The sequence below is a fragment of the Panthera uncia genome, chromosome D4 (genome assembly GCF_023721935.1).
Source record: "Panthera uncia isolate 11264 chromosome D4, Puncia_PCG_1.0, whole genome shotgun sequence".
NCBI classification, from domain to species: domain Eukaryota; kingdom Metazoa; phylum Chordata; class Mammalia; order Carnivora; family Felidae; genus Panthera; species Panthera uncia.
In genome coordinates, this window is record NC_064807.1 from 211578 (window position 1) to 225651 (window position 14074).

General features: G+C 39.4%; 1 protein-coding gene and 1 long non-coding RNA gene across 4 annotated transcripts in view; one reads left to right on the forward strand and one right to left on the reverse strand.

The window, feature by feature from the left end:
• Positions 1-4410, forward strand: part of MFSD14B (major facilitator superfamily domain containing 14B) — a 73873-nt gene extending 69463 nt beyond the window's left edge. For all 3 annotated transcript variants that reach the window (XM_049633972.1, XM_049633887.1, XM_049634051.1), the window contains 2 exons: positions 1826-1968; positions 2664-4410. In XM_049633972.1, coding sequence (XP_049489929.1) covers positions 1826-1968; positions 2664-2915 — 395 coding nt within the window. In that variant the 3' untranslated portion in view covers positions 2916-4410. The remainder of the gene's footprint in view (positions 1-1825; positions 1969-2663) is intronic.
• Positions 1-14074, reverse strand: part of LOC125925249 (uncharacterized) — a 64653-nt gene that overhangs the window by 16472 nt on the left and 34107 nt on the right. The window lies entirely within an intron of this gene.

Consider the following 14074-nt stretch of genomic DNA (forward strand, 5'->3'; position numbering starts at 1 on the left):
AAATCTGGACTAAGCAGTTAGAACTGTTCATTTTCTCTTTTCGGTTTTGACTCCTTTTTTGTGTTACCGTAAGAATTACCTAGACTATATAATCCTTTTAACAGATGTATGTCAAATAATGAATGATGAACTGGTTAGCAAAGCAGTGAGCTCTTTATTTATAATCACTGTAATCACTTAAATTTCTTTAGTTTGGAATCAAAGGCCATTAGCTTAATTTAGGAAGTGATTCTTTGAGAGGATAAAAGATAAATATGTGTAGTTAAATGCACAGTGAGAAACAAAATGAAGACAACCATGTGGAGAATAGCACTCTGCATCTAGACTCTTTTTTATTTATTTTTGAGAGAGAGTGCACACAAGCATGAGCAGGGGAGGGGCAGAGAGAGAATCCCAAGCAGACTCCACACTGTCAGCACAGAACCCAACGCAAGGCTCAAACCCACAAACCATGAGATTATGACCTGAGCTGAAGTCAAGAGTTGGATGCTTAACCGACTGAGCCATGTAGGCACCCCTACATCTAGACTCTTACTTCATCCTTCTTGTGCTTCTGGCTTCTCTCTCAGGCAGTTCCTTTTCTTCTCTCTTAATGGCTTACTATATTGTCAGGAAGTACTGAATTTTAGAAAGAAAATTTTTTTAATGTGTTAGAGCCTTTTAAAAAGTTTTAATAAAAAACTAGGTTGGAAAATATTGTTTATTCATTGCACCTAGTTTTCCACATCAGAAATTAACCATCTTATTCACCAGTTTTAAGGTGTCACTTGAGGGGCACCTGGGTGGCTCAGTTGGTTAAGTGTCTGACTTCGGCTCAGGTCATAATCTCACAGTTTGCAAGTTTGAGCCCTGTGTCAGGCTCTGTGCTAACAGCTCGGAGCCTGGAGCCCACTTCAGATTCCGTGTGTCTCTCTCTGCCCCTTCCTCGCTCACACTCTGTCTCTTGTTTCTTTCTCAAAAATTAAACATTAAAAACAAAAATTTAAAGTGTCACTTGAACACCACAAATGCCATGTGTCACAGTGACTATGGGAGTTCACTGGTCCATGTGTCCTTGGGAGGAATTGTTTCTGAAGATGTGAGCCACCTGTGGGGATGGGCACTGCCCTGAAGTCTGACAGGCACCATCTGGTCTTTCATAACGTGAATTTTCTTTGGCTCCTGTTATGCTCATACGTTTTAGTACAGATGTTTCTCTAAATGTCAGCATACAACATTAGAACACATTGTATTAAGTTGAACCTAATGTTTTGAACATTTTTAACTTAGGAAACATCCATTTCATATGCTTCAGGCTAATATTTTATCTGTCATGTTAGAAGCCAGAGATACCTAGAAGTTGGTCCTTCTGGGATTTTTCAGTACAGGTCACCATGAGGAACATGGGAGTACACGGCATTGGGGCTGCTGTGGACTTACACCAGGGCTCTGGGAGACAAAGGGGAGATTTTTAAAGCACCATTAGATGAGTAGAGAAGGAAAATTTCATTCCATAGAAAAGTGGAAATTACCTGTAAATGAGGAATATTAAAGTTTTTCATTTTGTTATTCCCCATTTATAGGAAGGATCTAGCTGTTATTGGAGGGCGGGGGCGGGGGCGGTTCAGCCCCAAAAGAGATTTCACAATCATCTCTGTCATTTCTCCTTATAGATCTTAGGGCAGAGAGTAAGACCATATTAAAAGGACACAGTAAAACCAAGAAAACATTTGTGCACCAAATGAAACTACAGTAGGCTAAAAGTCCCTTATCTACTTTATGTAAGTCCCTAATTTTGAGATGCTTTTCTGAGAAGACCGGCTCCCTTCTCTTTGTTCTGATACAGGAGTTGCCCAGGGGATCATAACTGGAATAAGAGGACTGTGTAATGGCCTGGGGCCAGCACTGTATGGCTTCATATTCTACATGTTCCATGTGGAACTGACTGAGTTGGAACCGGAATTGAATTCTGATAATACTGCCTTGCAGGTAAACTGGTGATAAGTCTAGTTGTATAACAACCACTGTGTCTGATTCCAGCAAATTTTGAACTTAAATTTGGAGAACGTTCTTGTTTATATAATGTTACTATTGTATTTGGTAGTAGTAAGTGCTGTGTTCCGTGCATTCCTGGGATTGGGGAAGGATCATTTCAGTGATTTAATATATTCTTCAAAAGCTCTGTCTTAATCTTGTTCAGAGTCCGTTTTGACCTACTCAAGCACTCTGGTCAGAATGCCTTCCTTCCGTGAAGCCCAACCAGGCCAAATAAAAAGTGAGATGACCTAAATCCCTGCTAGAAACTTGAGAGTGCTTTAGAGTGCTTTTCCTATTTATTTGATATTTCTTCAGTCCTTCCTTCAAAGCAGTGTTCAGTATTAATTTCTGTATGGAACTGCTCTTCATGTTCATGAACAGAGTGCTGACCTACGGTTATAGGGTAGGACTGGAGATCCACAACTGCCATCTAAGCAGTTGAGAAGCGGTGCAAAGAGCAGTGGCTGGTTGCCCTCTGTCATATTCCAGACACCAAGCTCTGTTGGATTCTGCCTTGATACTTAATGCAACATTTGCTTATGAAAAAAGGATTTACTTTTTGGTGGTTTGGGGGAGTCACCTAGGACTAATTTTGGATTGAAGACTAACCTAATTCTTTGTCTCCATTTGTTTCCCTTGCCCATCAGGGAGCTGTCATCCCAGGCCCGCCGTTTTTATTTGGGGCATGTATAGTTCTTATGTCTTTCCTGGTTGCCTTATTCATCCCTGAATATAGTAAAGGCAGTGGAATTCAAAAACACAGCAACAGCATCAGCGGCAGCCTGACCAACATGCCAGAGCGGGGCAGTGATGAGGACATTGAGCCACTGCTGCAAGACAGCAGCATCTGGGAGCTCTCTTCTTTCGAGGAGTCTGGGAATCAGTGCACCGAGCTGTAAACTGGGCACAAAGGAGGATTCTGCAGATGCCGTCTCTAAGAGCCATGGGGAGCCACACCACGTAGGAGATTTCATGGTGCTGGAGGGAAGATATTAGCGGCATCCTTCAGGGCCAGGTTTGAGAAGTGACTCCCTCCACCCTTCTGCCTCCTTCCTCCTCCTGGTTCTTTTCTTCTTTTTGTTTGTACATTAGAACAAGATTTGAAGTACTTTCCTGCAAAGAGTATTGCAGCTCTCAAAGTCATCTGGAGTCCACACTTCAAAACTTAAATAGAAAGATTTCGTATCTGTGGTAGGAAGCCTGGCTTTCCTTGAGTAATTCTGGAGTGATAGCGGTCTTTCCATCTCCCTTTCCGTGGAAGGTACAGGGTGGTGTGGACAGGAGTTGAGGTGAAAAGTCCCTTCTTATTTTCTTCCTTCCTGCTTCTCTGATCCTTGCCCGCTTAGCCCACAGGTGTTCGTGAGTGGCCACTCCAAGAGTCACTCAGTTTCAGGGATCTCTTGCCTTTGTTCAAAGGTCAAACAAAAACCCAAGTCTTATTCTCCTTTTCCTTCTACTTCCTATTCTTGGCTAGAATGAAATTCAGCATATAAACCTCTGGACATTATTAATATTGATCAGTGATAACCTTTACTAGATAAAGGAAAATTTTCTTAAAAATTTAAATTATGAAGAACTGGCAACTCAGATTGCTAGTGTTTGGGTCAGATCCAAGGTGATTCTACAGAAGAAAAATACACATCGACTAGTCTGGTGGCAACACAGAAATTGAAGGAAGCTTCTAAGAAAGTTTTTGACAATATAAATATTACTAAGTGAGGATGAGAATTAGTGACTGGATACCGGCAGAATTTATATCCAACTTCGGACCATAGAACGTATTATTACCATCTGCTCCTTGCTGCATCTTCTGTGTTTGTCTTCTGAGTTTTTCTCATTCATCACACTCCTGCCTTAACTGCTCTGTAGTGTGCATTTGTTTCCAGTCAGTATTTCCATCTGTTTATCTGACTTTTGAATCTCATGGGAATATGCACATTAAATTCTTTTCTAAAACATGGTGGTTTAGGAAGCTCAGTTTCAGAAATGTGTCTTGCTAATTTTTCGAGATGTTTTATGGACAGAAAAATTTACAGATTTATATGTATTTTGCTGCACCAGTAAATGGACCATTAACTAGGGCCCACCCACCTTTAACAGAGCACTCCTCTGAAAGTTTTATAGGTATGAAATATATGTAGATATTTGTAAGGAGTTTTAAATTTTTTTTTGATGGGGTGCTGTGTAAATCTTGTATTTATAAATGTAATGAAGGTGTTGACAGAAAAATATATATACATTTTTTATAAGGATTGTGTACTGACTGAATACATTTAAAAGAAAATATATTTTGAAACCTGTTCTGCTATGAACAGATAACATATCTTTTTACTATGCTGTTGGTTTTTAAGTTAAGCTTCCTAATGCATAATAAATTTGCAATGGATACTTTTATGTCTTTGGTGTTTCTTTAAAGCAAATAGTACCATCAATCTTCAGGTTCTCTTTTCGGTGGCTATCAACTAAATTGCTAATCCTTAAGCTAATGCAAAAGATAGGTTTATTTTCAAAAAAAGTGATTTGTAACAGACTCCCTTCAAAAACAAACCATAACTTTTTTTTATTAAAAAAATAACCCAGGGACACAAACGTATTTGTATGCCTGTTTTATTAGCATTATTCACAATGGCCAATGCACGTCCAGTGTTGGATGCGTGGATGAAAGTACTGTGGCACACACATACCATGAAATACTCAGCCTAAGAAAGGAAGTTCTGACACACGCCACAACATGGATGAACACTCAAGACCTGCTAAATGAAGTAAGCCAGGCACAAAAGGACTATTATCCACTTCTGTGAAGTATCTAGTCAAATTCAGACAGAAAGTGCAATAGGGGTTCCCAGAATTAGAGGAAAGGGCAAGCGGGAGCTTCTTGTTTAATGGGTAGAGTTTCAGTTTTGCAGGATGAGAAAAGTTCTGGAGATGTTGCATAAAAGTGAATGTACTCAATGCCACTGAACTATTTAAAATGGCTAAAATGGTAAATTCTATGTACCACAATTCTGCCACAATGTTTTTAAATGCCCCCATGACATTTTTACCACTGCTTGTCAAAATTGAGATAAAATTCACCAGTTTAACCATTCCAAAGTGTGCAATACAGTGGTTTTTAACTTATTCACATGGTTGTACAGCTGTTAGCACTGTCTCTAGAACGTTTCCATCATCCCGATAAAGAAACACCATATCCCTTACCAATCACTACCAGTTCTCCTTATCCCCATTACCTGGCAACTGGTAATCTGCTTTCTCTTTATAGAGATTTGCCTACTTTGGACATTTAATATAAACACAACCCTACAATATGTGACATTTTGTGTCCAGTTCTTTTCATACAGCATGTTTCCACGGTTCATCCGTGTTGAAGTTTCATCCGTGTGTCAAATTTTATTCCTTTTTAAAGGCTGAAATACATTCCATCATATGAACATACCACATTCCCTTTATTCATTTATCAGTCAAATGTAAATGGACATTTGGGTTTCCACTTTTAGCTTATTATGAATAATGCTGCTATGAACAATCTTATCCAAGTTTTATGTAAACATGCTTTCAATTCTTCTTTGGAATATACCTGGGATTGGAATTGCTGGTTTATATGGCAACTGTTTATTTGAGGAACCACCACCATCTTTTTCACAGCAGCTGCACATTTTACGTTCCCATCAGTAATGTAGAAGGTGCAAATTTCTCCATATCCTTGTCTAGCACTTGTTGTTTTCTGTTTTGTCATCATTTATAGATAATTATGGTTGGTTTAAAATGGTACCTCAATGTGGTTTTCACTTGCAGTTTTCCTAATGACTAACGATTTGAGTCTCTTTTCATGAGTTGTTTGCCATTTGTGTATTTTCTCTGGAGAAATGTCTAAGTTCATGCCCCCATTTTGAACTGGGATGTTGTTCTGTTGTTGAGTTGTAAGAGTTCTTTACATATTCTGGATACTAGGTTCTTATCAGGTAAATGACTGGCAAGTGTTTTCTCCCATTCTGTGGGTTGTCTTCCCTTTCTTAATGGTGTACTTTGAAAAGTTTTAATTTTGATGACATCCAGCCTCTCCCATGTTTTCTTTTGTTGCTTATTATGTTTGGTGTCCCATCGAAGAATTCATTACCAAATACAAGGTTATGAAAAATTACCCTTATTTTCTAAGAGTTTTAGTCTTTGACCCATTTTGAGTTAATTTTTATATGTTATGTGAGATATTTCAATCTCTTTCTTTCTCATGTGAATATTCAGTGATCTAAGTACCACTTGTTTGAAGAGATTCTTTCCCCACTGAAAGGTGTTAGCACACATGTCAAAAATTTGATGGACAATGATGTGTGGGGTCTATTTCTGGAATTTTTATTTTTTCAAGAAAATAGCATTTTATTTTGTTACTGGTTTTGGTTTTCTTTGTTTTATTTAAATCCAAATTAGTTAACATATAGTGTAATGATTTCAGGAATAGAATTTAGTAATTCATCACTTATATATAACACCCAGTGATCATCACAACAAGTGTCCTCTTTAATGCCCCTCGCCCACTTAGCCCATCCTCCCATCCAACGCCCCACCAGCAACCCGCAGTTTGTTCTCTGTGTTTACGAGAATAACCCTCAGTTCCGTGCTTGTTCTCTTATGGTTTGTCTCCCTTTCTGTTTTTATATTATTTTTGCTTCCCTTGTGTTCATCTGTTTTGTAACTTAAATTCCACATGAGTGAAGTCATCTGATATTTGTCTTTCTCTAATTTTGCTTAGCATAATACCCTCTAGTTCCATCCGTGTTGTTGCAAATAGCAAGATTCCATTCTTTTTGATTGCCAAGTAAGGTTCCATTAGATATATACCACATTTTCTTTATCCATCCATCTGTCAATGGACATTTGGGCTCTTTTCATTCTTTGGCTATTGTCGATAGTGCTGCTATAAACATTGGGGTGCATGTGCCCCTTTGGATCAGCACTCCTGTATCCTCTGGATGAATTCCTAGTAGTGCATTGCTGGGTCATAGGGTAGTTCTGTTTCTAATTTTTTGAAGAACCGCCTTCTAGAGTGGCTGCACCAGTTTGCATTCCCACCAGCACTGCAAAAGGGTTCCTCTTTCTCTGCATCCTCACCATCATCTGTTGTTGTCTGAGTTGTTAATTTTAGCCATTCTGACTGGTGTGAGGTGGTATCTCAGTGTGGTTTTGATTTGTATTTCCCTGATGATGAGCAGTGTTGAGCGTCTTTTCGTGTGTCTTTTGGCCATCTGATGTCTTCTTTGGAAAAGTGTCTATTCATGTCTTCTGCCCATTTTTTCCAATGAATTAATTTGTTTTTTGGGTGTTAAGTTTGATAAGTTCTTTATAGACTTTGGATACTGACCTTTTATCCAATATGTCATTTGCAAATATCTTCCTCCATGCTATCAGTTGCCTTTTAGTTTGCTGATTGTTTCCTTTGCTTTTGCAGAAGCTTTTTATCTTGATGAGGCCCCAATAGTTTATTTTTGCTTTTGTTTCCCTTGCCTCTGGAGATGCGTTGAGTAAGAAATTGTTGTAGCTGAGGTCAAAGAGGTTGTTGTCTGTTTTCTCCTCTAGGATTTTGATGGTTTCCTGTCTTACATTTAGGTCTTCCATCCATTTTGAGTTTATGTTTGTGTATGGTGTAAGAAAGTGGTCCAGTTTCATTCTTCTGCATGTTGCTGTCCAGTTCTCCCAGCACCATTTGCTAAAGAAACTTTTTTCCATTGGATACTCTTCTCTGCTTTGCCAAAGATTTGTTGGCCATACATTTGTGGGTCTATTTCTGGGTTCTCTATTCTATTCCATTGATCTATGTGTCTTTTTGTGCCAGTACATATTTCTGGACTTTTAATTCTATCCCATTGGTCTCTATGCCTGTTCTTATACAAGTACCACATGGTTTTGATAGCTAGGTTTACAACAGTAAGTTCTGAAATAAAAAAGTGTAAATCCTCCCTCTTTATTATTTAAAGTTGACTATCCAGTGACTCCTGCGATTTCATACAAAATTTAAAATGAGCTTTTCCACTTCTGTGGGGGAAAAAAGGCAGCTGGTATTTTGATAGGGATTGCATTGAACCTGTAGATCACCTTGGGTAGTATTGCCATCTTAGCAATATTTAAGTCTTTCTACCCATATGACCAAGGGATGTTTTTCTGTTTAATTTTATGTTTAGATTGTTCACTGCCAGTGTATAGAAATACAACTAATTTTTGTGTGTTGATTGTGTATCCCACAACTTTGTTGAATTTATTAGTGCTGAGAGTTCTTTTTTTGTGGATTCTTTAGGGTTTTTTGTGTATTAGATCATGTCATCTCCAGAGATATGTTTCTTCCTTTCCAGTTTAGATGTCTTTTAGTTTTTTGCCTAATTTTCTGGCTAGAATTTTTAGTGTTGAAGAGCAGTGTCAAAAGCAGGCATACTTCCTAAGTATGATATTAGTTGGAGGTTTTTCATAGATTCCCTTTGTCGTGTTGTGGGAAGTTCCCCTCTATTCCTAGTTTGTTGGGTGTCTTGTTTTCTTTTTTTAATTATGAAAGGATGTTAGTTCTGTCAAATACTTTTTCTGCATCAAGATGACTGTGTTTTATTCTTCATTCTCTTAATGTGATGGATCACACTGGTTGATCTTCATATGTTGATCCACCCTTGCATTAATTACTGAGCTAGATCCCACTTGGTCATGGTGCATAATCAGTTTAATATGCTGTGGGATGCAGTGCACTAATTATTTTTGATGTTTTTAGGATTTTTGTATCTATTATCTTAAGGGATATTAGTCTTTTGTAGTGATATATGTGGTAATTCTGGCCATGTAGAATGAGTTGGGAAAAGTTCCCTCTTCTGTTTTCTCACAGGGTTTAAGAAAGATTGGTGTTGATAGTTCTTTAAACATTTTGGTAGAATGCCACTCTATTAGGGTGTCCCACACCAGTTATTCAAACAATTTAATGGAAAGAATTATTAACTAGGCAACTAAAAGAGTGAGCAGAGAACTCTAAGGCAGTTGTTTTCAAACTTCTGCATGCATTAGAGTCAGCTGGAGGGCTTGTGAAGCAGAGAGCCCTTGTCACACCATGAGAGTTACTGACTTAGTAGACCCATGTGGTGCTTGAAAATATCTGTGCTTCTAACAAGTTCCCAGGAGAAAGTGACTGCTGATCATGGGACCACAGTTTAACAACTACTGTTCCAAAGTATCATGAGGGTGACAACTGCAGTTTCCCTGGGCTGAGAAGGGAAGAATACACATCTGAATTATTAAACTAGAGTCTTAGGGAAGGGTCCCCACGTGATTGGGTTTCAGACATCTGAAGAGGGGCTGCCAGGTGGCCAGTGGTGGAATTTCAAGCCTTGGAAGTAAGTTCTGTGGGGTGATGGCTGGGGGCTGACACAGTGTACCTGGTTCTGCCAGCAAACTGGGTTTGGCTGTCACTCTTAGAAAGAACTGCACTGCCAGCATGCAGAAGCATCACCAGAATGAAGTGAGAAGACAGGAAGGAGTCAGTCACGCCTCTTCTTCAGTTTGCAGCGTCCCTCCAGCATCCTTTTTGGCAGGGTGAAACTAAGGGACAGTGAGCTTCTGGTCCTTGCCACAAACTCCCCTGTGACACAGATCTGCGTTTCTAAAGTATCTGGATCTTCCACAGTCCTGCCATGTTTTGGGTAGCTATAGTTTTCTCCTAACTTCTCTACTGGGCATGAAGTACAATTGAACAATGTGGGGGGCAAGGGTGCCAAACACCTGTGCAGTTAAATCTACACATAACTTGACTCACCAAAAACTGAACTACTAATAGGCGCTTCTTGACATGGACATATATTTTGTATGTTACGTGTATCTTATACTGCATTCTTACAAAAAAGTAAGCTAGAGGAAAGAAAATGTTAAGAAAATCTTGAGAACACACATTTACAGTATTGTTTCATAAGAAGTCCATGTAGAGTGGACCCGTGCAATTCAAATCCTTGTTGTTCAAGAGCCAGCTGTAGTAAGAGGTGCCCCCAGAGAATCTCCTGAGTTCCAGGCAGAGCCCTCCTTTTGCCCACTGATGTCAGTGACCCATTTGCCTGAGGAGGCCAAGGACAGCTGCTTCCTCCAGTGCAGTGGAACCATAGCTGTGTCACCTTGTGGCAGTGTTACCCACATCCCTCCCATTAGCAGCTCTCAGAACTGCACAGATGGGTTAGTTAGTAGGTGTGATGGTAGGAATCCCTCCACTTCCTTGGGCCCGAAACCCCTGTATTCTGGCTCTTGAGAGCACCAAATACTGTCTCTCGCGACTGCCCTGTCAGAACTCCATCCTTTAAGGTTTGGGTTTTTATTATTACTACTCTTTTGATTAAAATTGTACACAATCATATATTTTTGTACAAAATAAAGTTTGCAAGCTTACAAAATTCAAAACAATGAGATAATGGTTAGATTAAGATACATATCATGAACATCAAGTTGTACACCTTAAATAAACACAATTTTTATGTCAATGACAATAAAAAGTCTCACGGATGGGGGAAGCCAGGAAGATGGTGGAGTCAGAGGACCCAAAGTTCACCTTGTCCCAGGGATACAGCTAGATAACACTTATATCAGCATAAATACCCCAGAAAATGATCTGAAGATTGGCAGAGCAAACACCACAGCTAAAGGTAGAGAAGACCACACTGAATAAGGTAGGAAGGGCAGAGACGTAGGTTTGGGGTGAAAAGAGACTATAGCCATCTATGGTCAGGAGGGAGCCTTACACAGTGATGTAAAGGGCAAAAAACAGACTATCCCCCCAGCAATCCTACACGGGGAACCCTATGATATTTGGCTTTGAAAGTGAGATGGGCCGAATTTCGTGAGTTCTTACATACAGTTGGGACTTAAAGTCAGGAACTTCAAAAATCAGCAGGCTTGGCTATGGGAGAGCCTGGATGTGATTAGGAAGCTCGATCCCCACCCTTAAAGCCAAAGCACCATCAACAGCCAGCAGAGATACAGCATGGGGGCAGACATGAGGGAGAATGATTTACTCATCTCAGAGAATGGCCAGGAGAGGCGAGGAGACCCTCCAGGAACAAAGGGGCTGGCAGGCGCTATTTCCTTCGCTTGTTCCCCACCATAAACACATGGCCACCAGTGGGAAGCAGTGCAGCACCCACACTCACTACCTAACTTGCTTACACCAAGCCCCAGCCACTCACCCTACAGCAGATCTACCCTTCTCAGTCCAGGTGCTTATGAGTCCCTTCCCCGAGAAGACTGGAACAAACCCTACCAACAACTTTTCTAGCAATATATGCCTCAGGTCCAGCAGTGGAAAGTCTCATTACACAAGGAGACCAGCACATACCTTGTTAAAATGTGCCAGACCCCAGCTGGGTCCAAACACTACCCACAATAGGCAAACAGAGCTTCTCTCTGCAAACAACTGAAGGAAAAAGCAACCAGCACATAACAGCAGAGCACATGCAACCCAAATTTCCTGAAGCGAACACTGGGGAACACAGAACACTGTACTGCCAGGCACTATAGGACCTCTGTATAGGGCTATTACTTCAAGGACACATAGCTGACTTTCCTAACACACAAAAACAGAGAAGGGAACAAAATGAGACAGAGGAGTATGTCCCAAATCAAAGAACAGGACAAACCACAGCAAGAGACCTAAGCAAAACAGGGATAAGTAATATGCCTGATAGAGAATTTAAAGTAATGATGATGAAGATATTCACTGGACTTGAGAAAAGAGTGGAAGACTTCAGTGAGACCCTTAAAGAAATAAAGAAGACAATAAATGAAATTAAAAACACACTTGATAGAATAAATGGCAGGCTAGAGAAAGCAGGGACCACATTAATGACCCAGAAGACACTAATAGAAAGTAATTAAAGCTGAGCGAGTGAGAGACAAAAGTTATACAAATTGAGAATAGACTTAGGGAACTCAATGAGTCTACCGAGTATAGTAACATTCACATTACAAGGATAGAAAAAGGAAGAAGAAAGAGGTAGAAGGAAGAAGAGGAAGAAAACAGATATCCCCAACAAAATCAACCACATGAGGTCCACACCAAGATGTCTATATAGTAATTAAAGCAACAGAAAATAATTTTTTTAAATAAACAAGAGAAAAGAGTTACATACAAGGGAAACCCCACAAGACTATCAGAATTTTTCATCAGAAACTTTGTAGGCCAGGAGGTGTGGCATAATTGTTTCAAAGTGCAAAAGGGAAAAATCTGCAGCCAAAAGTACCCACTACCATAAGGATACTCCCTAAGCCTGAGTAAAGAAGACATCAGTGAGACCCTTACCACAGAGATAAAAGACAAAAAAAAAAAAAAAAAAAAAAAAAAAAAAACTGGAGATGAAGAAAGCAATAAATTGGATTAGAAACACACTGGATGCAATGAGCAGCAGGAATGGATGGAGCACAGGAATGAATTAATGACCTAGAAGACAAAGTAATGGAAAGCAATGAAGCTGAAAAAAGAGAAAGAAGAATTAGGCAACACAAGAATAAACTTAGGGAATTCAGTGACTCCTCAAACGTAATAAAATACATATTGCAAGAGTCTCAGAAGAAGAGAGAGCAAAGGGGGACAAAATTTATGAGGAAATAATAGCTGAAAACTTCCCTAATCTGGGGAAGATCCAGGAAGCACAGAGAACTCCCATCAAAATCAACAAAAGCAGCCAACACCTAGACATCTTGTACTTAAACTTGCAAAATATAGTGACAAAGAAAAAAATCTTAAAAGTAACAAAAGAAGTCCTTAACATAGAAAGGAAAACCCAAAAGACTAGCTAGAGCTTTCTCAAAAAGAAATCTGGCAAGCCAGAAGGGAGTGGCATGATATATACTGGGTGCTGAATGGGAAAAATATGCAGCCAATAATACTCTATCCAGCAAGGCTGTTATTCATATTAGAAGGAGAGATAAAGAGTTTACCAAACAAAAAGTGAAGGAGTTTGTGACCACTAAGCCAGCCCTGAAAGAAATATTAAAGGAGATTGAGTGCAAAGGAGAGATCAAAAGTGACAGAGACAAGAAAGGAAGAGAAAATCTCCAGAAACAATGACAAACAGGTAATAAAATGGTAATAAATACATCCCTATCAATAATTACTTTGAAGGGAAATGGACTAAATGATCTAATCAAGACATAGGGTGTCAGAATGGATTAAAAAAAAAAAAAAAAGACCCATCTCTATTCTCTATTGTACTTGACAAGAGACTCATTTTAGACCATACCTGAAGATTGGAAATGAGGGGATGGAGAAAACTTTATCATGCAAATGGATGTCAAAAGAAAGCTGCAGTAGGAATACTTATATCAGACAAATTAGACTTTGTGTTTTTCTTTTAAAGAATTGGAATTCATCCCTTTTTCTACAGGAAGCCTCAAGAAGTTAAGTGACTCCATTTTTTTTTTTACATTTATTTAATACTGAGAGAGAGACACACACAGAGGGTTAGCAGGGGAGGGGTAAAGAGAAAGGGAGAGACACAGAATCTGAAGCAGGCTTCAGGCTCTGAGCTGTCAGCACAGAGCCCAACGCGGGGCTTGAACTCACAAACTGCAAGATCATGACCTGAGACGAAGTCGGTGGCTTAACCAACTGAGCCACCCAGGCACCCCAGACAAATTAGACTTTAAAACAAAGACTGTAAAAAGAGAAGAAGAGCATTAATCATAAGAGGACAATCCAACAAGAAGATACAATTGTAAACATTCATGAGCTCAACATGGAAGCACCCAAAAAGCAGCTACATAAAGCAGCTAATAACAAACATAAAAGAATTGATAGCAATACAGTAATAGTAGGGAACTTTAACATTCCACTTACATCAATGGACAGATCATCTAAGCAAAAAATCAACAAGGAAACAATGGATGTGAATGACACACTAGATGGCATGGACTTAACAGATATATTCAGAACATTCCATCCTAAAGCAGCAGAATACACATTCTTTTCAAGTGCATATGGGACATTCTACAAAATAGATCACATATTAGTCACAAGCAAGCTTCAACAAATACAAAAGGTTGAAGTCATACCATGCAA